This window comes from Sitophilus oryzae, unplaced genomic scaffold, assembly GCF_002938485.1.
Source record: "Sitophilus oryzae breed Bouriz unplaced genomic scaffold, Soryzae_2.0 scaffold_1718_pilon_pilon, whole genome shotgun sequence".
Taxonomy (NCBI): domain Eukaryota; kingdom Metazoa; phylum Arthropoda; class Insecta; order Coleoptera; family Curculionidae; genus Sitophilus; species Sitophilus oryzae.
This window is the reverse complement of record NW_022146411.1, coordinates 1,520,826-1,547,052: the sequence shown is the minus strand read 5'-3', so window position 1 is coordinate 1,547,052 and position 26,227 is coordinate 1,520,826. Positions and strand designations below refer to the sequence as shown.

Here is a 26,227-nt window from a genome sequence, read left to right as displayed (position 1 = left end):
ATGCGCCCCTGTCATTAACCACCCAAAAACTACCTTTAAAGGGAGATTTTTTAGTTTGCCAAATGTCTATCAATACGGTCAATTTGCGTAGAAAATTGTTGGTTATGAAAATTATTGCTATAAGCTTGCTAAAATATAGACAATAGCTTAAATAATACCTAAATAATACCGGGTGCGTCTCAAAAGTGGCTCACCCCTATAACTTTTTTATCTTTTCAGATAAAAAAAACGAGATTTGGTATGTTAGCATATATGACATAAATTAGGGTTGATTGACATATTCAATTCTTTTCGGTCGCTTTCTGTTCCACCGGAAATGACTTTTACTTGGTATTTTTTTACTTCGTTTGATAGAAAATGACATTTTGAATAGAATGACATATCATATGTCAACTTTTGACATTTTCGCATAAAAGAAATCGTATTTTAAATTTCAATCTAGAGTGCAATGGCTAAATTAAAAACACTAATTTTTAATCAAGGAGCCTTGGAAAAATAGGTTTGATCGTGATTTGCCCAAATAATATGTTTAATCATATCTCAATGTTTTCAAATGGAACAAGGGCGGCTCATTAGCATATTTGGAAAAAGCATTTTTTATGAATAATTTGGTACCGATACAAATGAACCATATGAGAAAAGGTCAAAAGCTGACATATGATATGTCATTCTATTCAGAGTGTCATTTTCAATCGAATAAAGTATAAAATACCGGTGCCATTTAAAAATCAAAAGTTGTAGTCACTTCCGCTGAAACAGGAAGAGACCAAAAACAATTGAACACGTCAATACATCCTAATTTATGTCATATACTAACATACCAAATCTCGTTTTTTTATCTGAAAAAATAAAAAAAGTTATAGCGGTAGGCTACTTTTGAAACGCACCCAGTAGATATTATTTAGACTTTATTTTTATAGGCGTTTAAGTTTATTTGAAAGAATAAACAACTCATGTCTCGTTTTTAACCAAAGATAAGTTTTAATTAATGACATTTTTTTAAAACTTATACCCAGAGAGTATCACAACTATACCTGTATGCACCTAGAAATGTTTAGTATTGTTCTATATAAAAGCTCCTGTTTTGAGTTTATTGTTTTATTTATGTGCTATTTCTTTTATTCATTATATTCTTTTCAAAGAAATAATACATTTTTAATTTATTTTATTGAAATAATGCAAACTGTGATAAATCCAAGCTGTAATTTTAGTATGTTTATTCACTCGTTACGACTCGTTATATGAGGTTTAATGAAGAAACTTTGGCTTACAGAATTAACTGTAAGAAGTGTATAAATTAGTGATGGGTAGGTATATCCGGTATTATAAAAGAGTCGGGTCTGGAGTTATATCACAGGTTATATCACGCATCATGGACCTATATCCAGGTTCCAGTTCTGTCGGATCTCTTATATCATTCTAATCTTTAATTTTAATTTAACTAAATTTTGTTTTGCTTTAAGCAACCCGCTTTAAAAAGTTTTGTAATCCGTTTGTAATCCGGAAATCTGGGGCCCGATTCTGTAAACATATTTTCTGTCTAGTGACTCATCAATCATATACAAATAGCATAGGCTTAGGCTAGACAGAAAATTTCTTGCTACGGAGCTTACAGAATCCCACTGCTGATGTTTGTGTTTTGCTAAATCCTTATCACTTGATCTTAGCTGCTATTTATTTGGTAGAGATAACTTAAGGTTCAAATTTATGAGACTGAGTCAACGCTATGAGGTAAAACATCATGAACTTTACATACTAATAAAAGATAGTCCAGACACAATTACAGCCTTCCATCAAAACTGCTGCATAGGGATTACTTCATGCTAGAAGCAAAATGCTCGTCATTTAACACATAATATTTTTAAGAAATAAAATGGCATCTTTCTTCATTCCAATACTCTTCAATCCTGGTTTATTTATCGTGCTGTATCTGTTATGTTCTCTTTATGACTGGTTGACTGTCAGCAATGCAATTCCGCGGATAGTGGTCGATATTTAGTAGGACCTACATCCATCAGTACCGGCACTGGAAAAAGGTCCATGGATTCGTATCTATCCAGACCTACTTATCTCTAGTATTATAAATATAAATCTTAGGAACTTAGGAAGATTATAAATATAGAATAAGTGTGAAATACCGGATTTTATTTTTTAGTAGTACCCTTGATTAAAGGGTAGTACATGCAGACGTTACATACAGAGTGTTCCAGTAAAAAAAAAGTTTGAGTTATATTTCAGGAATAATAGCTCCCAGAGAAAAACTAGTTACGGCATTGGATTCTATGGGAAGAACTCTATCGGGACTCATTTTTCATCCTTTCGAAGTTATACGATAACCTAGATACGAGAGGGGAGTGCAATGTTCATGCAACAATTCGCCCCTTATTTCAGGATCTAAGAGGGATATGAGATAGAACAAATCCATATGCAGCATTTTTAGCTTCATAAAAAAGTAGCATAGTTAATGTGAAATCCGCATCTTTGTACGTTTGAAGTCCTGTAAAAAACACGAAAATGGGACAATCTGTACAGGGTGGGTCAAATTCGACGCTTTTAAATGGAAACACCCTTTTCTATAGGAGATAGACGAAAACTAATATCGGTGTCTGGAGCTCAATTTTCATCAAAAATATGATGGTGAAAACCGCATATCAATATCTGTTACCGTTTCGGAGTTACGGGGTGTTTTTCAAAAATGTGCATTTTTAACAAATCGCTGTAACTTTTTTGTTATGGAAAATTTTGTATTTTTATGAAAACATTTCCAAAGCACCTTTTTACGTAGAATTTAATGGTTTAAGTATAATTTTTTTAACATTAATAATTTAAGAGTTATCAACAGAAAATTTGATTTTTTATTTGGGACACCCTCTATAATGCAAAAATATAGCACACTTGATATTTGGTTATAATCCCCTTCGAAATACAGAATTTTTAAAAGTTCGCCACTTTTAATTAGTAGGCTTTGGACCCCTTATTGATGATATGCCCTTAATCAATGGAACTCGAAAACATATTTTTCCAGCAAGACGACGCACCGCCTCTGAACGCTGAAGTTATTAGCAAATTTTTGCATCCAATTTCAAGAATAATTGGATAGCTAACCAAGATCCCAGCCGTTGGCCGTCGAGGCCGCCTGACTTAGAGCCCATGGATCTAATCCTTTGGATATATTTGCGAATAAAGGTTCCTTATTCTTCCGTATAATCTAGACAATAATTAAAAATACTTAACAGTTATGAAAGGGTATCTTTCACCCCCACTGAGTTAATGAATTCCGCGAGAAATGTTCAAAAACTGCCCCGTCTGTCCATAACAGATATAAGGTTGATATGTCGAACATCTGTAGCAAAATCTCATGTCTTGGATTGCTATTTATTTTTATTGTTATTCGGTATAGTTTAAATGTGTTGATGTTGGTTAAATATATTTTAAATTGTTATAAGATTCTGCATCTCTCATAGCAAATATTATTTTCGTTTTAATTGATGCTCACAGCTAGAATTTTTTTGCATTACAGCCGGTGCCGTTCAAAGCCTACTTATTTAAAGCGGGCGAATTTTTATATACTCTATATCTCGAAGAGGAATCGAGCAAAATATCAAGTGTGTTATATTTTTGAAAGGTAATTTTAAATCCTTTTCAATAAATTAAAAATATATAGGGTGTCCAAAATATATAGGTATATAAAAATCAAATTTTCTGTTGATAATTTTAAATTATTAATTTTAAAAATTTTTTTCTTCGTAAAAAGGTGCTTTGGAAATGTTTTCATAAAAATACAAAATTTTCCATAGCAAAAAAGTTACAGTGATTTGTTAAAAATGCATATTTTTGAAAAACACCCCGTAACTCCGAAACGGTAACAGATATCGATATGCGGTTTTCACCATCATGTTTTTGACAAAAATTGAGCTCCAGACACCGATATTAGTTTTAGTCTATCTCCTATAGAAAAGGGTGTTTCCATTTAAAAGCGTCGAATTTGACCCACCCTGTACATTGACTTAAAACTAGGTATCTAAAATATATTTTAGTCTCGATCTCGCAACATATTCTTCAATTTTGTGTTGTTTTTCTGAAATATACTCATCAAAGATAAGTGATATATTTGATTTGTACTCATCTATTGATAATATTTCATCACAGATATCATAATAATTTCTGTCAATATTATATCTACTATCAAAACTTTCTTGCATATCTTTCATATATTAGCTGTTAAACAAATTTAGTAAAATGTTATAAATTGTCATGCGGAGTTCAATATTCTATTAAATGTAATCTAATATTACCTATATTATTTTTCTGATCCTAATTTGCTAATTATACAGGGTGAGTCTTAATAAGTGCAAATATTTCGGGGCGGTAGATACGGTAGATCTCGATAAACATATTATCTTTTTTCTTTTTCTTCAAGTACCGTCCCCTAACGGTGGTTGGCAATCATCATGGCTATTTTGATTTTATTTGCGGCTGCTCTAAATAATCCATTCGACGTCATTCTCGGAAGTTCTTCAGCCAGGATGTTCGTCTTCTGCCCCGACTACGTCCTCCTTTGATTTTTCCTTCCATAATATTCTGGAGCAATTGGTTAGGACCTCTTATAACATGTACAAAATATTCTAATTTTTTCTTCTTAAGGGTTTTATGTATTTCTTCTTCCTTGTTCATACGGCGTAACACCTCGATATTTGTAATTTAATCGACCCAAGAAATCCGTAACATGCGACGATAACACCACCTTTCGAAAGCCACCAGTCTGTTAATTTCGGCTGTTTTAAATGTCCACGCTTCGGCACCATACAATAAGGTCGAAAACACGTAGCATCGGAGCATTCTTAGTGTTAAATCTAGGTTGATATCTCTACTGCAAAGAAATTTCTTTAGTTTTAAAAAATAATTTCTGGCTACCTTAATCCTGGACCTTATTTCTTGCAATTGTCGGCAGTTTCATTTATTATAGTGCCCAAGTATTTGCAGTGTTGGACTTATTACAATTTGGTCTTTTGTAATAATCATGAATTTTGTTCTCTTCAAATTCATATTCAGCCCATATTGTTTGCAGGAAAGATTTATTCTTTGCAGTAGGTTCTGCAGGTCTTCACTATTGTCTGTCATTACTACTGCATCGTCAGCTTATCTGATATTGTTGATTCATTGGCCATTTCACTTTGATTCCCTCATCTCCCTCTTCCAAAGCTTCTTGAAAGATGGTCTCACTATATACATATTGAAAAAGAGGGGAGACAAGATGCATCCCTGACATCCCTCTTTTAGAAGTCCAAAATAATCGAGTTATTTTACTTTGAAAATTTCCAAAAAAAAGACTTTTGCTTAAATTTTGAGAACCACTGGATCTTTTCTGGGTTTTCTCTCTGGTGAATTTAATCTACTTATAGTATGTTGGCATAATATCAAGAAATTATGTTTTTTTTAATTCAAAAACTAAAAAAAAAACAATCCATAATTTTTTTCTAGAAATTCTAAATTTTCAAAGTTTTTTCGCAAATAAACGTGTTTCTGGGGTTGAAATATACTCTACTCCTAAAAATATTTGCACTTATTTAAAACTCACCCTTAACAAAAACGTATATAAAAGAAAAAACTAAACGTTTCCAGAGGTATCTTTCCTTATCGTCAAATGCAAAGAAGAAAATATATATCGTGGTTGCGAGCGGATCATTAGAAGGTTTAAATTTAAATTAGGTAAGTTTTTTATCCTAGGACATTAGTCTCATTATTAGTTTAAGCAGAATCGTGGTTAAGAAATTACCGAACTTTTTGGAACACTCTGTATGATTTTTTAAAAAAATTCACCCTCTTGGAATTTGAGATTCGAGAAACCCCTCCTTATCGAACCTCTACACCCCACAGTCAATCCGTTTGCCAAAAATCAGCTTTAAACATCAAGCAGTTTAAGCAGAATCGTGATTATTCAATGGTCATATTTTATGAAACACCCTGTATAAATTTATAAAAAATGTGAAAATATGTAAAACAACAAAATAAGATATACGCGTTTGAGAGTTTTTCCGAAAAACTCACCGGTTTTTAAATAAAAAATACTAATAAAAAATATTTTAATATTTGAGGGATAGTTTCACCCCCTTAGAATTCGGGTTTCGAAAAATCCCTTCTTATCGAACCTCTACACCCTAAAGTCAATCTGTTTTCCAAAAATCAGCTTTTTACGTCAAGCGCTTTAAGCAGGATCGTGATTAATCAATGACCAGATTTTTCGAAACACCCTGTATAAATTTATAAAAAATCTTAAAATATGTAAAAAACAAAATAAAATATACGTGTTTAAGCGTTTTTTCAGAAACTTGGCCGTGTTTTAAATAAAAAATATTGTAATATTTGAGGGGTGGTTTCACCCTCTTGGAACTGGAATTTCGAAAAATCCCTTCTTATCGAACCTCTACACCCTAGAATCAACCTGTATGCCAAAATTGAGCTTCTTACGTTGAGTGGTTTGAGCAGGATCGTGATTAATCAGTATGTCAGTCACTTAAGGATTTTATATATTAGTATACATTAAAAATACTAATTTGTATTTGTTTTAATCATAATTACACATATTATGTAATTTGTTCATGATGCGAAAATGATTAACAAAACGTGCGTACATAGTTTAAATAAAGCCCTTTCGTGGTAATATATACCAGACATTTATAAAAAAAACGAATGATGAGATATTTTTGAAATTTAGATTCTTCTATTATCATACTTGCGTTATAAATTTAAATTTTCATCCTCGCGTTGTTGCCAAAGGGAATACTACTGTATACTTATGTTAAACATAAGTATAAATAGACTTTTAGTTTTTAATATATTTTGAAAAGCTATATCAAAATTGAATTTTAAAAAGGGTGTGAGTTTATGAATACTTAATGAATTGGGGTAATAAAAAACATTATATTCGATTGGCGTTGTATTCATTTTTTGGATGTCATCTGTCGAAATCTTCCATGAACTCGTTGGACAGACTTTATTTAACATACATCATAACAATAACACAATAACGACCAACTATTGATTTGTTCTGACTTCACCAGTAGAGGGACATGGGGTTTCTGCATCAGCCCCAATGTGGAGGAAGGGGTACAAAAAAAGTTCTGAAGACACCAAAAAGTAAATGTATTGCGTATTTTAAATAAATATTAAAAATTTCCATCTGTTTTTTAACGAGATAAACGCAGTTTAATTAACTTGCTTTAATCCATTTCTAATAGCAACCTTAACATTTTTTAATGTCATTAACTTGAAAAAATTTTAAATATGTAGATACTCATTGATTTCTCAACAAAAAATATGAAAAAAAGTTAAATATATATACCCCCTATAAACATGGGTGCGGAAATGCATAGTTTTAAAGTTGCAAGATGTAAAAACTATTAAAAATAGGTCTTTTGTAATTATCTTAAATACCATTATTTTTTGTGGGGGAATTTGCTGTAGCACTGTACATTGTACATCAGTTTTATAAATTTTAATAAAATCTAGTAATAAAGTACAGTGAGTAAATAATTTATTAATTTTATTTTAATTTTATTAATTGTGATCATAAAATTACGTTTATCTCATCGATGAGATTGAAATGGCCAGAATACTAAGATACTTCTTTTAATTCGCATTAATTGGCCTACACAATTTTGCTAATAAGAAGAAAAAAAGTTAGTGGCGCAAAGGTTTTTTTTAGAAAAATATTCCGGTGATAACCCATATGCACGTCCCTGGTGAACTTGTCGACACTTTTTTAGCATTAAAATAAGCATAGTAAATTTTACCCTCCAAATTTCATTCGAATCGCTCAAGGCACTTGGAAGAAAATTATAATAAATTGAAAAAAAATAAGACTTTAACCTCCGGTAGTTACGAAAAAAACAGCAGCATCGAACCCAATGAAAAATAAATCTTATTTTTACGCGAGGAATCTCTGTACGAGAGATGGCACATATTTTTTGGAACACCCTGTAGAGAAGGATGCTTTCAAATATTGTTGATTTAGTAGTGATACCACAGAATAAATACCATAAACACAACCAAACTTATATGGAATCACTCTTTATTTCTGACTAAATTTCTTGCAAGGATAAAAATTCGTATACAACTTTAAGATAAGATTGGATTAACAGATGTATAGAGGGGAAGAATTATTGCTCTCACCGAACAAGGAATGCTCCAAAGAGACTTAGCAGAGATAGTAGGCGTTACCCAGGGTGTTGTATCAAAAACATATGCAAGGTACTTGGAATTAGGAACACACAAGGATAGGCCCAGACAAAGTCGTCAAAGAGTCACAACTGAACAAGACCGCCTTGTGACAAATTGCTAGAATAAATCCCAATGTTTCTCGTCCAGAGCTACACAGACAACTATTGGCAGCTACAAATGTGAACGTTTCAGTTGAAACCATAAGAAAAAGGTTTCGTGCTCGAGGGTTTTACAGTAGGAAAGAGTTACGGATGCCACAGTTATCTTAGCAAAATAAAGTTGACCGGCTAAATTGATGCCTCCAACATCAAAACTGGACAAATGAGAATTGGCAAAATGTTCTTTTTTCGGATGAGACCAGAATTGGCCTAAGATCAGATAACCATCGAATACAGGTCCTCAGAGCTCCAGGAAGACGAGCGAGACTTCAGGCTGCCAAATCTGTACCAAGATATAAAGGAGGAACTATAATGTTCTGGGGAGGTATTATATTGGGAGCAAAAACTCCATTGTTACCACTTCAACAAACTTTAACGGGTCGGAGATATATGTTGATTTGGTACTAGAACCAATCGGTTGGTCTTTGGTTTGGAGAGTTGCAATAGGAGATAATTTTAACTTCTTCTACGATAGTGCACCTCCCCATACCAGCAGAGTGACTAGAGAATGTCTTAGAGAATGTCTTGAAACGGAAGGTGTCATAGTTTTGTACTGGCTTGCATGTTCACCAGATCAAAAGCCTATCGAACACTTGTGGGACTAGCTCAAAAGAAGGGTTAGAGCTCGTCGAAATAATCCAGGAAATCTTGCACAGTTTATTGATGCAGCATTAGCAGAATGGGAAAACATACCCCAAGACAACGTTGATAATTTAATAAGAAGCATGCCAGCGCAGATAGAAGCTTGCATAAGGGTTAGAGATGGTAATAAGGAATATTAAAATTATCAATTTTCTTTTTGTTTTTGCTTTTTGACCATTAAAAATTTAAATCTTAATTCCGTTTCAGAAACCAAAAAAATACAATTTTGTTTATTTTGGCCACTGATTATTTTTTTATTGCTCTTTTTTTGTTTGATTCATAAACACAAAATTTTCATACATCTCAAAAATTATGAAAAATAAATAGATGACTCCATATAAGTTTGGTTGTGTGTATATATGACATCGTAGATCGTAGCGATTAAAATATTTTACAAAGTTGTTTTTAAGGTCAAATTTCCCGGACACTTTTTCAAATTCCGGCCAAAGTACCGCGGACGCCTTAAAATTTATTACCGCACAACTTTTTTTCGATCAGTGACACCATAAACAATCATACATTATTTATTATTATTAAAAAAACAATTCCAATGTTAAAACGGTCCAGAATTTCTTTACGCATAAAATTGTATCAGAAGTGAATCAATAAATTATTTATTATTTCCTAAATTGTGCTTTCAAAAAACTAGCTTTTTAAGCGTTCCATCACAGTATAGTGTGGTATAGACAGGTATTTTACGGTTCCACGTTCGAAAACTCCTTATCAATTCTACTTATCGGTTAAAGAGAGCGGAGAGGAGACTATCGATTTTACCTAAACCTAACAGAAATTTATAGATTCCGATCCGGAGAATCAGGAGAACAGAAACTAGGCTGGGTTTCCGATACCGCGCTGATATTCCTCGATTATTGGTCCAACGCACGAGCCTATTTATTTATCATTCAATTAATTATAAGTACTTAGTTCCTGTAGTTTGTATATATGCGTTTATTTTTTATAACAGATATCGTTTTAGTAAATTAATTGTTTTTAGTACTATTTTAAGTTTCCAATGGACTATTTTAGAGTTTCCTTCTAATTTTGTTTATATTTCAAGATTTAAAATTTATTCGGTTGAAATAGACAAAAGGTGTAAATATAATATACAACTTGTTTTTATTTATTTTTACGTACAATGTAAATAATAATTATTTCATGAAGTCATTTGGTGGATTCCTTCTTTCCTTTAATATAGTATTTTTTTTAATATAAACAAACTAGCAAAGAGTATTAATATTAAGAGAATATTTGAATATTTTATACTGTATTTTCAAATTATTTCATTTTTTCTCTCAAAACTCATATCGTGATAATAATAATAAAATATTTTATGATCAAGTAGGCTTTGACTTTGAAACAAACCTAAATAGTAAATAATGTTTCAAATATTAATAAGAATAATAATAGCCCACGTATATATCTCTAGTTCAAAGAAGTAAGCAAGCAAGATAGTTTCGTTTATAATATAATAATAGCTCCCGTATATAGCGTTTAACGCCTTGGGAATAGCAAGGTACAGCTTGCCATGCTAGGAGCCGTTCGGTATACAAGGAAGGTAATGGGCTAGCACTACGCTTCAACCGCCTATTATTACCTCAGGATTGTGAATCCCAAGTACTCATTTAAGAAGTAGGTACCAATCAAGCTAAGTACCGCACAGAAAAAAAATACGCAAACTGTATGCATCAGAAACGCTTCATTCAGCTTTGATCTCTATATGGAGACAATTTCATTTGTGTTCAATTTCCTTATTTTATCCTTCCTGTTCAAGTTCTTATTTTTGCATATATCATAATATAGAACAAGTTAAGATATCCATTTTAGTCCAGAGTCAGACTAGGACGTATTATAGGAAAATATCGTCACTTATACAGGGTGCTTTAAAAATGTTCCAGGGGGTTAATATTTCTAAACTAAATAATTATCCTGGGGATTTTAGACCAATAATTCTGAAATATTGGTTTATGAAAAATGACCATTTGCCGCCTTTGGCAGACTACACAATACAAACGATGTACACGGATATACAGTGAAACGGCTTACATATTGCTTACATCTTACTTTTCTATAAGCTATCGAATGACACTAATTTTATCGCGAAGGTAAAATTAACCGGAAGGTTTAAGCCAAGGTTTAAATTGATAGCTAGTGTCATTCTTAGGGCATGAAAAATTAAGCTAGGAATACGCAAACTTGACGCAAACTATTTCGCTGTATGTTATGTCGTTTGGATTCGGTAGCATGTCATTCATTTCAAAGAAAGAAAATTATCGTATTTCAAATGTCCATATTTCAGATACGATTAGAGATAGACATAGGAGGTTTTACATCAAAAGTATCTAGAATTGGTAAGAGAATCCAACTGAATGTTTTATTTAAAAAATGCTTCACCCTGTGGCTGGCATTTTTTATCGTCTATTCGACGATACACCCTGTGTCAATGACTATATATTTCGGAAATACATCCAAGTGAACCCAGTTAAAATTAGTGCATTCCAATTGTAACTCCAACTATTCCTTTACAAATTAGTCATTTCCAATTAGTAGAAAAAGTTACTTTTTCTACTAATTGGAAATGACTACTACTAATTTTGACATTCTGAATGCTTAAGCTCCATTCAGAACCTCAAAATCAATGGAATAAATTAGTAGTTTCAATTAGTCGTAGAAGTTTGTTCACCTAATTTTAATGTAAGCATTCAGAACGTCAATTAGTGGTAGTCATTTTCAATTAGTGGAAAAAGTTAACAAACTTTGGACTTTTCTACTATACTACTACTAATTATACTTCAAAATTTGCGAGGAATGTCATTTTGGCCTTTGATTATCACCCGTCAAGAAAAATTTTGGTTAGAGATCAAAAGTTTATTGTTTTATAAGCTAAATATTATGCTTTCTCTATGGATACAACAGGATACAACAGACTACCGCAAGCTGTTGCTAGGATATTTTATTAATTTTAATTGTGTTTTTTACACATTGTGAATGATTGTAAACTAAAAAGTATAAAGTAAAATGTAATTAAAACTTGGGAGCTTCTTGTTTGGTTAGTGGAATATATTAGTGGAATATATTTAGTGGTTTTAATTATCCTAGCAACAGCTTGCGGTAGATTGTTGTATCCATAGAGCAAGTCAAATATTTAGCTTATAAAACAATAAAATTTTGATTTCTAATCAAAATTTTTCTTGATGGTGATAATCAAAGGCCAAAATGACATTCCTCGCAAATTTTGAAGTATAATTAGTGAAAAAGTCAAAAGTTTGTTAACTTTTTCCACTAATTGAAAATTACTGCCACTAATTACGACGTTCAGAATGCTTACATTAAAATTAGGTGAACAAACTTCTACGACTAATTGAAACTACTAATTTATTCCATTGGTTTCGAGGTTCTGAATGAAGCTTTACATTGGAATTAAGGAAACAAACTTCTACGCTAATTGAAACCATTAATTTATGTGCTGGAAACCACTAATTCACGGTTCTCGGTAATAGATTAGCACTGCTCTATATAGAAAACCCACACATACGGGATAATATTTAAATTCCCAGTCGAACCATTAGCAACCAAAAGAGATAGTTAAAACATTAGGAGAGCAATCACTATATGCAGTAACCAAGAATCTCTGAATTCTGAACTGAGTAATATTAATACCGATTTGCTTCAGAATCGTTATCTGCAAGAACCCTAGACAATATATTATATCTAATTGCAAATCTGACTCATTGGTGCACCAGCCTGAGGAGGATGCTCTCTCTCTCTCTCTCTCTCTCTCCCTTAACGATTCCATATGTGAAAGGAACATCGGAGAAGTTCAGGCGAATAACTAAGCAATATAAAATTAAAACCGTTTTTAAGTATAGTCTAAGAAGTGTTCTAACAAAAACAAAACCAGAATCATAAAATCAGAAAAAAAATGCATCTGCGGTGAGTCGTATATTGAGGAGATAAAACGTCCTCTATATGTACGACTTGAACATAAAAAATACAGATCATGTGTGGTCTAAGCAAGAGCACAACATAAAATGGTCGGAAGCCCGGGTTTTCCACAAAGAACTTCATTTCTAACAATAATAAAATCTTTAGCAATCCAAGTATGGAAATTTCAACAATCTGGCAGCCACTCATAAAACATTCGATTGTAGGTATTCTTAGTGGAGAACCTCATGATAACGATCAGTGACACTTCTAACTGAAACGTTGTGTAAGCAAAATAAATAAAGACAATGGAAGTCCGAAATTCTTTTAGTTTTCGTATATTGTAATATTTCGGTCACGTTATGAGAGGGGATTCTGATTGTATGGAAAGACTTTTATCATATAGGGCAAGGTTCCAGGAAAAATATCAAGAGGCCGCTCGCCCTCCCGATGGATAGACCAGCTATTAAAGCTCACACGCAAGCCACTGTACACGCTGGTACATGAAGCAGTAGACAGGGAATTATGGAAACAAACTACACGGAACACTTGACCACTACATTTCTCTTGTAGGAATAAAGAGAGAGAGATTCAGCATACGCATACCTTTAAAAAACTATTTTCACCTTAACTGTAAAATTAATAGGGGAACCAATATTTGGACAGTTCAAATTTGTTTCCAATGACGACGCATCTCCCGGTAGAATAAAAGTTTTAAAATACGCAAACTGAATATTGTTTTGCTTACATATAATAAGCTCTTATTTTTAAGATAGTTGGAAAGTTTATTTAGACGGTTATCTAAATGAATGACAGCTGTATCAATTGACTTATCACACGCGACAAGTGTTATAGCTTTATCAAATTTATTGAGGTATGGAACTATGGAAGCCAAACACTCGATGTTCCTAAATCCTACAAGATAAAATAATAAATATAAACTGTAACCAACACTGTAACCTTAGAAATACCCTACTGGTTTAAAAGTTTAAAATTATTTTCTTTTGAATTTTGCTAATTTGAGTCCAGAATGTACTGGTAACAAAAATGAGGATGAAAATGATGATGAAAATGCACCCGTGTGCTTGACAAACATTTGTTATTGGCATATTTTTGTCATGTGTGAGTGGTTTACTTCAGCAATTATTCGTAACTCATCACACCGCGTGAGCGCCCCTAGCCTTGATAAAGCTTGAAATGTCGGCATATGTTTAAATAAAAGGTTGTTTATTTCCTGGTCCTCAACCTGCGAACGCGATTTCATCTATAACATAAGGACGCAAATCTACCACATTATTTAGTAAAATATAACTCAGTTTACAATGACTTATTTTACCTTAAATATTAAACGTTCAATAAAAAGCGTTTTTTGGCGTATAAACTAGTCAACTTCTCGAAATATTAATTTTGCGACTTTTTCCAGATCGTTTTTCCCTTGTGGTCTGCATTAGAATTCAAATAGATTGGATAAATTAAATAATATTAATAAAGTAATCGAATACAAGATATTCTATTCTAAAATTCATCTGATTCCCCCTTCACTAATTCTTGTAATTCCCTATAGGCTTGGTGCATTTTCCGTCGGTGCTGCCCCCATCGGAGAATATCGTAAACAACTGGCATATACAAATACACGTGTTTAAATAGCGAGTATACTAAAAATTTATTATATAATTATTCCAAAAATGTTAGGAAGAATAATTTGTGAAGATTCTAAAAGAGTAATAAGATGTAATGAATAAAGACAGAAGGCAAGTATTTTTCAAAGCGGAATGGAATCTAGCGTCAAATTAAGTGATGCTTCGTATTTTTGCTCTCTCCGACTTACTAGATTGCCATAGAGATTCACTCCTATACATGTAAACGCCGACCCAAGGTTTCGCTTGCAAGCAGGGTATATCTCTACTAATAACGGAGATACCGTATGATTTCAATCAAAATGAGACATCCTATTAATACAAAATTTAAGTACTAGTTGATTAAATCAAGTATACCATTAATATTGCAAATTATAATTTATCCTCTTATAGTATATGCCTATTTAATTTTTTGTTTATGTAATGGGCACTTTGTTTACTCACTTGTTTCGTCGAGCTGCTTGAATTCATTTCTGCTTTTGATCAAATCGGTGTGAGCTATAAAATATTGTTTCAGGCAAGTTGAAATTAATTTTTCTCGGAATCTCTCCGGGAAAGTTGAGTTATTGAATGTTATTGCACCCAACAACCCCGTAATTACGCCCCTAATTACGTGTTAACATTTTTTCGACAATCTTATTAACATTTGAAATTGTCATAACACAAAGCGACGCGATGTCCAGTTCGGGTTCTTTTTCACTTAATTTTTATTACTCAAAACAGTGTCACATCACATAAACCTCGTACCTGAGGGTGCATCCACACCACCTAGAAAAAGCTTTTCAGCAATTCTACTGGCTGAAATTTTTGGAAAATTCATCTGTCAAAAATTTCAGCCAATCGAATTGCTGGAAATCGAGACAAGGTCATTACGCCGATACGCCACTCGCCGTTCCGCTTTTTCTAGGATGGTGTGGATGCATCCTGAGTATTTTACAGTTTCAATAACTGCACTATTCAAAACTAAAATACTTAAATATTATGACAAAGCCACGATTTTAATATTATTTCAAAGCCATCATCATCGGAACTGGGAACTGGGTGAAATACGGAGCCGGAAACTTCTGATTTCTGTCATATTGGCCGCTGCGCTCGAGATTTTTAAAATCAACTGAAATGCACCGATAAGCCTATAATAAATTAATGGTCAATATGACAAAGTAGATTTTGAACGATGACCGATAAATAAGTAAATCTTATGAATGAATGTAGAATGTTTAGGAGGGGAGCTAATCACCGCGACCTTATAGATCTATTGCGTGTTCCCCTTTCTTGAGTTATAACGAGTTATAACTCATCATAGAGTCTCAGGGCTTTAACAAAAGCCAGTATCTGAGACGGCTCCACAGAGGCCAGCTCTCCATCCTCGACATCAGCCGTACCAAAGTTCATGGCACGAATGGTCGTCGTCTCGGTGCACTCAGTGATAAAGTGTTCTGGTGTTTCCCCATTATCCCCACAGAATCTGCATTCGCCGTTGTTTCTCAGCTTCAGCCTACTGAGGTGTTCGTGGAGGAGACAGTGTCCTGTTAGAAACCCCGTGACAATCCGAAGATTATTTTTACTTAAATCAAGGAAAACCTTTAATTTTTCTCGGCCGTAAGCTCTGAGGAACTTTTTCGAGTGTCTTAGACCGTTGGAGGACACCCATTCCTGGATGGAGTCTTCCAGATTCTTCAGTTCCGCTTTCAGTTGGTTCCCGTTTGGAAAACAGAACGGTTCTGGTCCAGTTAGTGGATTGTTCGCTCCTTTCCTAGCTAGATCATTTTCTTTTTCATTGCCTTCTATCCCTTGGTGAGCAGGCACCCAGAGTAGGAGGACTTTATTTTCTTTGCCTCATTTGTTGAGCTTCTCTAGGCATTCTTTGACCAACTTCGAATTGATGGTTACTGAGATGATCGCGTTAAGTGCTGCTTGACTATCGGATAGGATGGCAATTTCCTGTTTTCGATAGTTCCTATCTAAGATAAATTGTACGCATCTTACGATAGCGTAAATTTCTGCCTGAACGGTACTGGGGTAGGTGCCCATTGGTTCGGAGTATTTAGTTTTTGGCACAAATACTCCTATCCCTGTCCCTGCTTTGGTTTTGGAAGCATCAGTATACCACGTTATGGTATGGTCTTTTATATGCTGAGTAAGCGTTTCTTTCTTCCAATCCTTTTTATTACTCAATACTACAGAGAGGTGTTTCTCAAAGTTGTAAATTCTTGGTATGTCATCCACTTATCCAGAAATCTTATGAAACACTACATAAAAAATATGTAACCGTTAATTAATGACCAAAGAATACTTGGCCAGCATTAATATATTTTTTATATTTTTCAAATATTGTTTTTTCGGTATGTTTATTAAGATTTACTAACAAACCAAAATATTTTTGATGTCTAACGATCTTGAGAGTTTTTCAAGTGGCAAAAAATCCAAATGACGCAACTATATATCATTAAAGAAATATTTGGTAGGTAATATTTTACAAAACAATTAGTTTACGTTTTTAAGACTTACTCTTATTCTTATTCCATATAAGTGTTATATTTTTTTTTCTGATATTATATTGTAAATATAAAAATATACTATGTAAAGGTACTTGGCACGTACTTGAGTGTAAGTACTCAAGTACCTACATAAGGTACGCACTTCTTTTGATATTACATACATCATACATAAGGATACATAATTACAGTTAATAATTAATATTTGTTGTTGATCTGATAACAAACTAGATTTTTTAATACACAATAAAGAGTAAGTAAAACATATATTAATATACCGATTTGGTCATTTTAGAAGTGTGGTCTGGATTATAACGTGTAAGACAGAGAATAATATAAATGACCGATTGACAAACAGAGAGACAAAATCAAAAGCGACATAGAATGTTGTCGGTTTTTACGTTTGTAGGAAAATTTGTGTAGAAAAAAAACTATTTTAAAAACTTTGATGTATACTACTGAACTGAAGATACCATATCTAAGCTAAATACAATCTATTACATCTGTAGTAAAAGGAGTTACTACTTGTGAAAAATAAAAGGTTCCAAGCCTAGATGCAACATTTTCCATAAACGCCTACTTGTGTGGTTTAAACTTTTGATGCAAAATCTGGCAATACCGCATAGAAGACATGTATCAACCCAACTTTTATCTCTTTTTAATACATTTGATTTTCCATTAAGCTGCCTACATCACTGTCTTACACGTTAAAATCCAAACCACGCTTCTAAAATGACCAATTCGGTATATTGATTTATTAGTATAATGGTGCGTTTAGACTTCAGCACGCACGAGCTGAACGTGCGCGCACGGCATTCGTTCGCGCTCTCGGTTCCGTTCAAATTAAAAACTTATTTTTCGACGAATGAAGTGATCCATTTGTGCGCGCACAGCAGAGTTGTGTTGGCGAAAATAATGGACGACCAAGAAATAGTCGAGGCTGCAGTCATTGTTATGCACAATATTATTAAAAAAGAGAAAAATCGAAAACATCGTAGCTGGTGGCAAACCCAAATTTTTAGAAATTGATATAATTTAATGCAACAACTTAGTGTCTGAGGAGGGCTATGATCAGTTCAAAAATTTTACAAGAATGACCAGACCCGACTTTAAATATTTACAAAATTTAATAACACCAAAAATTATTACGAACAAAAGATACAAATTTTAGAATAGCAATTTCATTAACATCGACATATTCAATATTAATTTTACTAACAAGATCTTGCCATGCGTTTTTTTTATTTTTTAATAATATAAAGAATGTTAGAATTTAACATCACAATGTTAGAGTTTAACATCCCATAATATAGGCAACTTTTCATATTCTTCAATTAATAATAATGAATCTGCGTTATTATTAATTGGTCCACTCCATAATTTTAATAAAGAAAACGAAAAAAAAATCACACACGCACGCACGAACGCAGACAAAAGAAATTGCCGATGTAAACTGAGTGTTCCCGCACACATAAAATCCCTTTGAGCACGGACCAAAAACCTACACCAAACGGCTCACGTTCGCGGCTGTTCGCGCACAGACAGATTCAGAGTAAGCGTGCGCGCATAGCCGTTTACACTTGAGCATTCGCGGAGGATCAGTGCGTGCGTGCTCAAGTCTAAACGCACCATAATATAGTCAGTGCGTTTGAGCTCTAAAACAGGTTCGAATAAGGCAAAAGCCTAACGTTTAGAAAATACAATTTATCATTGGACACAACATTGACAAAATTATAGGATGACAGCTTAAGTTTTGCCTGGTTTTGCAGGTTTATTGTTGATTGGATTTACAACTTAAGCCATTTGCTTGGTTTTACATTGTTACATGTACAGTTTTAGTATAAAAATAGATACAGTTTTTCTTAAATTACTTAAAATCGACTTGTCCAAAATTGTTCAAAGTTGGCATGTGTATTCAGCATACGCAGGCTTTTAAAACACCTATTTACAACTTCGCTGTAAAATTAACAGGGGAGCCAATATCTGGACAGTTCAAAATTTGCATGCGATTTCCTGTTTCCAAAGACGATATATAGTGATATATATATATATATATATATATATATATATATATATATATATATATATATATATATATATATATATATATAGATTTATTAAACCGCTTATACGAGCCCAAAAACTACGTTGCTTATATATATATATATATATATATATATATATATATATATATATATATATATATATATATATATATATATATATATATATATATATATATATATATATATATATATATATATATATATATGTATAGATATATACAAAAATAATACTCAATTTACTTATATATATTTTATTACAACAAATAAATTCACAATTTTCTAATAAAAACAATCAATGACGACCATGAGTAAAATATTACTGAAATAAAAAGTATTATTAAAAATGACTAGAGAATATAAAAGTTTTAAAATTCTTATTTTGGCATAACAAATCTATCATTGGTTTATACAGAAAAGTTGACAAATATAAATTACCGAGTGTAAATTTGATATAAAAAAGAACTAGACGTACATCAGAAATCTATTGTTAAATTATAATATTCACTCATGACACGCCATAAAAAATATCTTACAGTTTTAAAATAAATCACATAATATTTATAGCTTAATATCTATTGAACAATAGAATATTCTAACTATACTTGTAATTAATTGTATATGATAAAAGTTTGTTTTTAAATATTTAAGAAATATATGTTAAGAGACAATAAATTTTAAATTTTATAATATTTAATAAAAATGTATTTATAGGTTCATTTTCTATGTAATACATAATGCACAATAGTTATTTATCTAAACATCAATTATTAAAAAACACCACAATTAAATATATTTGAAACAGCAAATAAGAGCTTTTTCATATTTAATTTTGAATAATACTGTTCCATGCAACTATAGGGTATTTGTGTATTACTTAGCTATTGACTTAGAAACATAATTATTAGTTAACAAATATTGTTATCATAAAATAAAAGACGTCAAATTGCAAGTTGCAAACTTTCCTAATAAATTGTTAGGTACATTAACGTTATAGTATCTTCAAAGACATTTATATATACTAAGATAATGATTTTCTTGCAATGTTCAAATCTCTTTTTATATACTTATCAGAAGCATTTGATATTTTATAAGCATCATGCATAATTCTATATCTACTTTATATTATTTCTCCATTATTTTGTTCAATGATGGCTTATTAATGTTTCTCTATCAGGCAACTGGCGAACCTTCATACTACCATCAGCTCCACAGGAGAATAATCTGGAGTGTGCATCTATTTGAAGCTGCGTTACGCCCTGCCCTATATTCTTGAAAAAGCTACTTCTGGCATGTTCTGCTGGCAGAGAAAGCAGAACATTCGGTACAGCTACTCCCCAAATCTAAAAAGAAACAAAAAACTGGTAAATAAATATTACAAATGTAAATAAATGTCGTATGTATAAATAAATTATCCTAATACGCCCGATCGGGTCTATTAAGGCTCAATCAGAAAATGAAATTACATTTCACCCCCAATAACAAAATCTTTATATAAAGGACTATATCGGAGTATTATATTATAAAATCCACTAAGTCAAGCATCGTTTTACTAAACTATTAACACCATAACATATACCCAATTGGCCAGGTGCATATGACGTGCTCAACAGTTTCGTCACTATCCAAGCAGAGTAACCTCCATCTTTCACCAATGACTATGCTGTATTGAGGTCAGGATATACGCATCATTTCCGTCAGCATTATATTATTGTAAGTAATTGACAAATGTTTTTAAAGTGAAACTTCTTTACGCGCGTTGGGAGTAAAAATTAAAGGTCGTGACGGCCGCGACGCATGAGCTAGCGAGTGGAAAAGTGGTAACGGCAGTGTTGTCACAGCCACCCCATTCGGGGTAGATCTGCCCCTTTATAAAACAATTTCACCCCGCTATCTCGTTATAATCTACCCCGATGAAAAATAAGCTTGTGGCAACACTGGGTAACGATCTGTGCTATACGGTGCTAAGAAAATCACTATAATAAACTAGATACTGTACCAACCTTGATGTGTACGAATATCCGCCGAATTTTATTATCGCTATGTTGGTCACATTGCGCCGTGTTCAGCAATGTTGTCCTTTATTATTTGACAATTATCTATCAATATTGAATCTTTCTGAACGATTCTCGTTTTTTTGCCTATTTTCGTAGTCTTTTTTTAAAAACTGCACTTTTAAGCACAAACAGTTCTTTTAAGAACTAAATTTTCAAGTTTCTGTATTGCATTTCTTGAAATTGTGTGTTGAAAATAGGCCGAAGCATTTGTACAGCCGAAGAAAAGAGCTCGTAGCTTCCCTGCTAAACAGTTTGAACGAGAACGTGACAATAAAGGTCGTTTATTACCCTTGACTGCAGTCAGAGAAGTAATTTTGATGAATAAGCACATTATACCACTTTCAAAGATAGTTTTTATTAAATTCTGTGATTATTAGTTTGTGCATTAATAGCATCCTCTTGTTATTACTTATGGCGTTGTAAGATGTACATCAATAAATAAATAAATAAATAAGTCATAACAACGCTTAACGCTTCATAATCTAAGTTCATAATGGACTAGTTTTTGTCAATATGGAATAAGTAAAATAAGCTATAAAACAAAAATCAATTAGTCACTAAAATATTAGTTATTATTAAATTAAAAATAGAACGTAAAACTCTCTAAAAAATGATATAATAAATATATTATTTGCCAATTTTAAATTAAGATTCATCTCATAAATCCATTACAATCTGGCAGAGCTGTCGCCATCGCTTGTCACTCAAAATTGATCACGTGCATCGGAAATTGTTTTGAGATTACCATACAAAGTGTAAATGGCGTCGTTCAGGATGACATGATTCAAATGCATTCTTTTAATAATTAATAAAGAAAATATACATACCTTAATATCTCCATCTGCAGAACCAGTAGCAAAGTAATCTTCGTGAGGGTCAATGGCGATACATTTGACGGCGTTTTCATGTGCATTAAACTTGTGTCTGATACTCTTTGATCTAACGTCAATAAGACAAACGTCACCTTTCTTTCCAGCTGAGATTAATACCTATAAAATATAATAAATAATATAAATAATTCATTTATTAATATTAAATTTCAAATACCTGATGTTGGGGTGCAAATACCAGACTGCTTGACCCCTGATCGTGGCAAGTAAAAGCCATAACCAGAGCTTTATTGTGAGGTAGAATCGAATCCCATATACAGACGTTTTTGTTTTCCGAACTATGTCCAGCTAAACATAATAATAAATATTTTTTGTATATTACATCAGTATAGTGCAAAATAATGTTTAGTAAGTACAGGGCGAATCACGGTGATAATAAGCAAGACGTTTATACAGAGCCGATGGTAGGATTTTGTGGAAATTTAGCGACTTAGATAAATGCATCTGCTCTATGCCACTGCATTTGAAAAATAGTAGTCTCTTTTCTATACTAACTACAGTATATTATTCAGTTCACATCTGAAAACGGTCAGTAATATCTGACCGAAACGTTCTGTAAATTAAAATAAAGACAATTGTAGTTCAAAATTATTTTACTATCACTCAGTATATGTATTATTCAATTTTTAGAAACTCCATACTTTAATTTCTCATTATTTTTTTTTTTAAATAGTTCTCAAGATAAAAAATAAAACGTGTAATAATAATATAAATACCGTATGATCAAATAAAAACAGCATCAAAGACGGCTGGAGAATGACAATCGATAATAATTTTGTCGAGGTCAATCTCTAGACGTCATTTACTAAAAATGTTGACATAACATTTGTCAAAAATTAACACTAATTATAGAGAGAAAAAAGGATAGAACGTTTCTTCAGGCCAACTGGCAGTAAGCGCCATTAAAAAACAAACAAGAGTCCGAGCCAAGTAATGACGTCTAGGGCTTGAACTCGAGTGTCATTCCCCAGCCGTATTTGACGCCGTTTTTTTCGATCGTATGGTAGTATTATTATGATACAATTTTGTATTAAAGAAATTATCAATTTGTTATTATTTTTTATTACTATTGTATTAATATGGTTTAAATTTACATCAATAAGCATTGATAAAATAAAGATTCCGGTGTAAAGAAAGTTGAAATTTGAATTGTGCGTATGGAGTAGGGCTGAGCGATACCGTGATTATTAAATCACATTGTTAACTGATACTGTAATTTTGTTAATGTTAGTGATTTCAAAGAGTGGCGTGATCACGGCTCTCTTACTCAATTATGCTAATGCAGCTTGTCGTGACGTGACAATTCGTTTATTGTCAATAGTTAGTAGTTACTTCCAAAATGTTAATCGTTATGAGGTTAGGTTTAGGTGTCAGGTAAACATGAACATATTTTTCAAGTTAAACCCAAAGAAAAGTAAATTATTCGTTCTGTGAATAAAATGAATATACAAGTATATATTTGTAAACTTAATATTTATAAAATTATTATAAACACGCCGTATATTATTTAAAAAATTATTGTGAAAATTTAAGTGGAATAAGACATCTAAACAATCTAAGACCATGATACAAAGAATACAAGGAATGATATTGCGCAGGTTGGTCACTACGTCACAGCTAGGTGATAAACGGCACCATTGGGGTAGGCAAGCTCCGGGCGCCAATTTCAAATTGTCAAACAGATGACACATAATAAATGTGAAAATAATTTTTCAACTGTCAAGCTCGATGATTTCACATAACTTTTGGGGTTATGTCTTAATTCTTCCCTATTTTAGGTCTTTTTTTATTAGTGGCAATTGAACAATATGGATATTTTTTTGTATGGCGTATGAGGTCACAGGCGGTATGCGCAAACTTAACGAAATTGGAGTTGCTATCGATCATACCTTGTTTTCTTCGTATCATGGTCTAAGACAAGCAACATAGATTTATAAAAAAATATGTTGACACTGACATTCATTTATGACATAAATTAGCATTACATATACATTTTAGTTTTTGTTAATTTTATTTTAGAAAATAAAATTAACAAAAACTAATTTTTGGCTTAGTATTTGACATTAACCACAAAACATGTTTAAAATTTAATGTAGAAGTCAAAACTTAAATAATATAATATAGCCCTGGTCAGTTCATCTGCGTGATCTGAGGTTAGGTGGGATCTGTATTTTAATGCATGCGAGAGAGTGATATAAATGATCAGTTGACAGGCAGAGAGATAAAATTAAAAGCACCATACAGTGTTGCCGGTTTTTACGTTTGTAGGAAAATGTGTGTAGAAAAAAAATAAACTATTTTAAAAACTTTCATGTTGAACTGAAATGAAGATAATACATCTAAGCTAAATATAACAGCTGTAGTAAAAAGAGTAACTAATTGTAAAAAATAAAGTTCCAACCCTAAAAGCAACATTTGTCATAAACGCCTAGTGGTGCAGTTCGAAATTTCGATGCAAAATCCGGCAATACCGCATAGAAGACATGTATCCACCCAACTTTTATCTCTTTTTAATACATTTGATTTTCAATTAAGCTGTCGATAATGCTGTCTTGCGCGTTAAAATCCAGACCACGCAGGTTTTTTTAAAATTAAAAATCAGCTAATTTTTAAAAAAGTACGTCTGGAAATAGCCTTAATATACGGCGTTATACCCTATGATCGAAAAAAAAAACGGCGTCCAGTTGGCTGGGAAATGACGATCGATGACATTTCCCATACAAATTTACATATAAAATGACAGTGACCTTCATTTCATAGCCGTCGCTGACGCCGTTTTAATAATCTAAATCAGATCCTAAAAAAGTTTAACGAACCATTTGCAAAAGTTTTGCATTCTCTCATTGGACAACCTATAATAAACAACATAGTATCAAATATATTGCAATTACCTGTGGCAAGTAAACTACAAGATCCCAAAAATACGAAGTCACTAATACCCTTGTTGTGGCAATTGTGAGTCTGTAACACATAAGTCATCTATGAGATAAAAATATTTATATAAGATTGTTGACATATCAAAAAGTACAAGCTGTTCATTCAAAGTTTAGTAACTTTACTTACAAAAAACGGCCAAGTCGCATTAACGCTCAGTCCCACTTGGAACAAACTGAGATTTCCGTCCGAATCGGCCACACCAAACTTATTACCATGCTGAGAGAAACGTAGACGAGTCACTTTGGCGTATGTACCGGCTGATCTAGGCGTGGCAACAGGATGTTGGTGTCCCCATTCCCATAGTTGAACAGATCCATCAGTACCTCCTGTCAGATCTAATTTAGAAATAAAAACACCTTGTGTTAACATTTCTTACACCGGGTGTTTTCAAAAGTGGCTCACCCCTATAACTCTTCGTTTTTCAGACAAAAAAATTTGGTATAAGTAAAATCGGGATTGATTGACGTATTGAATTACTTCGGTCACTTACTGTTTCACTGGAAATGACTACAACTTTTGATTATATTTTTGTACTTATGATTGTATTTTTTTACATTGTATTTAGAAAATGACATTCCGAATAGAATGACAGATCATATGTCAACTTTTGACATTTTCAATTTAAAAAACAGCATTTAAAATTTCAAATTAGAGTGACTGCGTTAAAACAGTTAATTTTTATTCAAAAAATTTTGGAAAAATAGATTTGATTGTTTAATAGTCTAGATAGTATTTTTAATCATAACTCAATTTTTTTAAATGGAACGAGGGTGGCTCATTAACATATTTGAAAAATGCATTTTTTACGACTAATTTGGAACCAAACACTTGGTATTTGGAGTTAAATTGTCGTCATGAACCGCACGTTACAATTTCAAATAAACTATATGCGAAAATGTCAAAAGTCGACATATGATATGTCATTCTATTCAGAGTGTCATTTCTATAGGTAATAAAGTAAAAAAATACTAAATAGGTGTCTTTTAAAAATCAAAAGTTGCAGTAATTTCCGGTGAAACAGGAAGTGGCCGAAAACAATTGAATACGTCAATCAATCCCAATTTATGTCATATACTAACGTACTAAATATCGTTTTTTTTATCTGATAAAAATAAAAAAGTTATATTGATATACATGATATCGGAAAAACTCCAGTGATTTTTTTCCACCTAGAGTGGAGATAAAACGTGAATTAACATTAACAGTG

General features: G+C 32.4%; 1 protein-coding gene across 3 annotated transcripts in view; it reads right to left on the bottom strand.

Annotated features, from left to right (window-relative positions):
• Nucleotides 1-20,250: 20,250 nt before the first annotated feature.
• Nucleotides 20,251-26,227, bottom strand: part of LOC115881397 (dmX-like protein 2) — a 66,735-nt gene continuing 60,758 nt past the window's right edge. For all 3 annotated transcript variants that reach the window (XM_030898855.1, XM_030898857.1, XM_030898856.1), the window contains 5 exons: nt 25,147-25,355; nt 24,975-25,044; nt 22,241-22,371; nt 22,021-22,182; nt 20,251-20,479 (listed from right to left, as the gene is read on the bottom strand). In XM_030898855.1, coding sequence (XP_030754715.1) covers nt 20,282-20,479; nt 22,021-22,182; nt 22,241-22,371; nt 24,975-25,044; nt 25,147-25,355 — 770 coding nt within the window. In that variant the 3' untranslated portion in view covers nt 20,251-20,281. The remainder of the gene's footprint in view (nt 20,480-22,020; nt 22,183-22,240; nt 22,372-24,974; nt 25,045-25,146; nt 25,356-26,227) is intronic.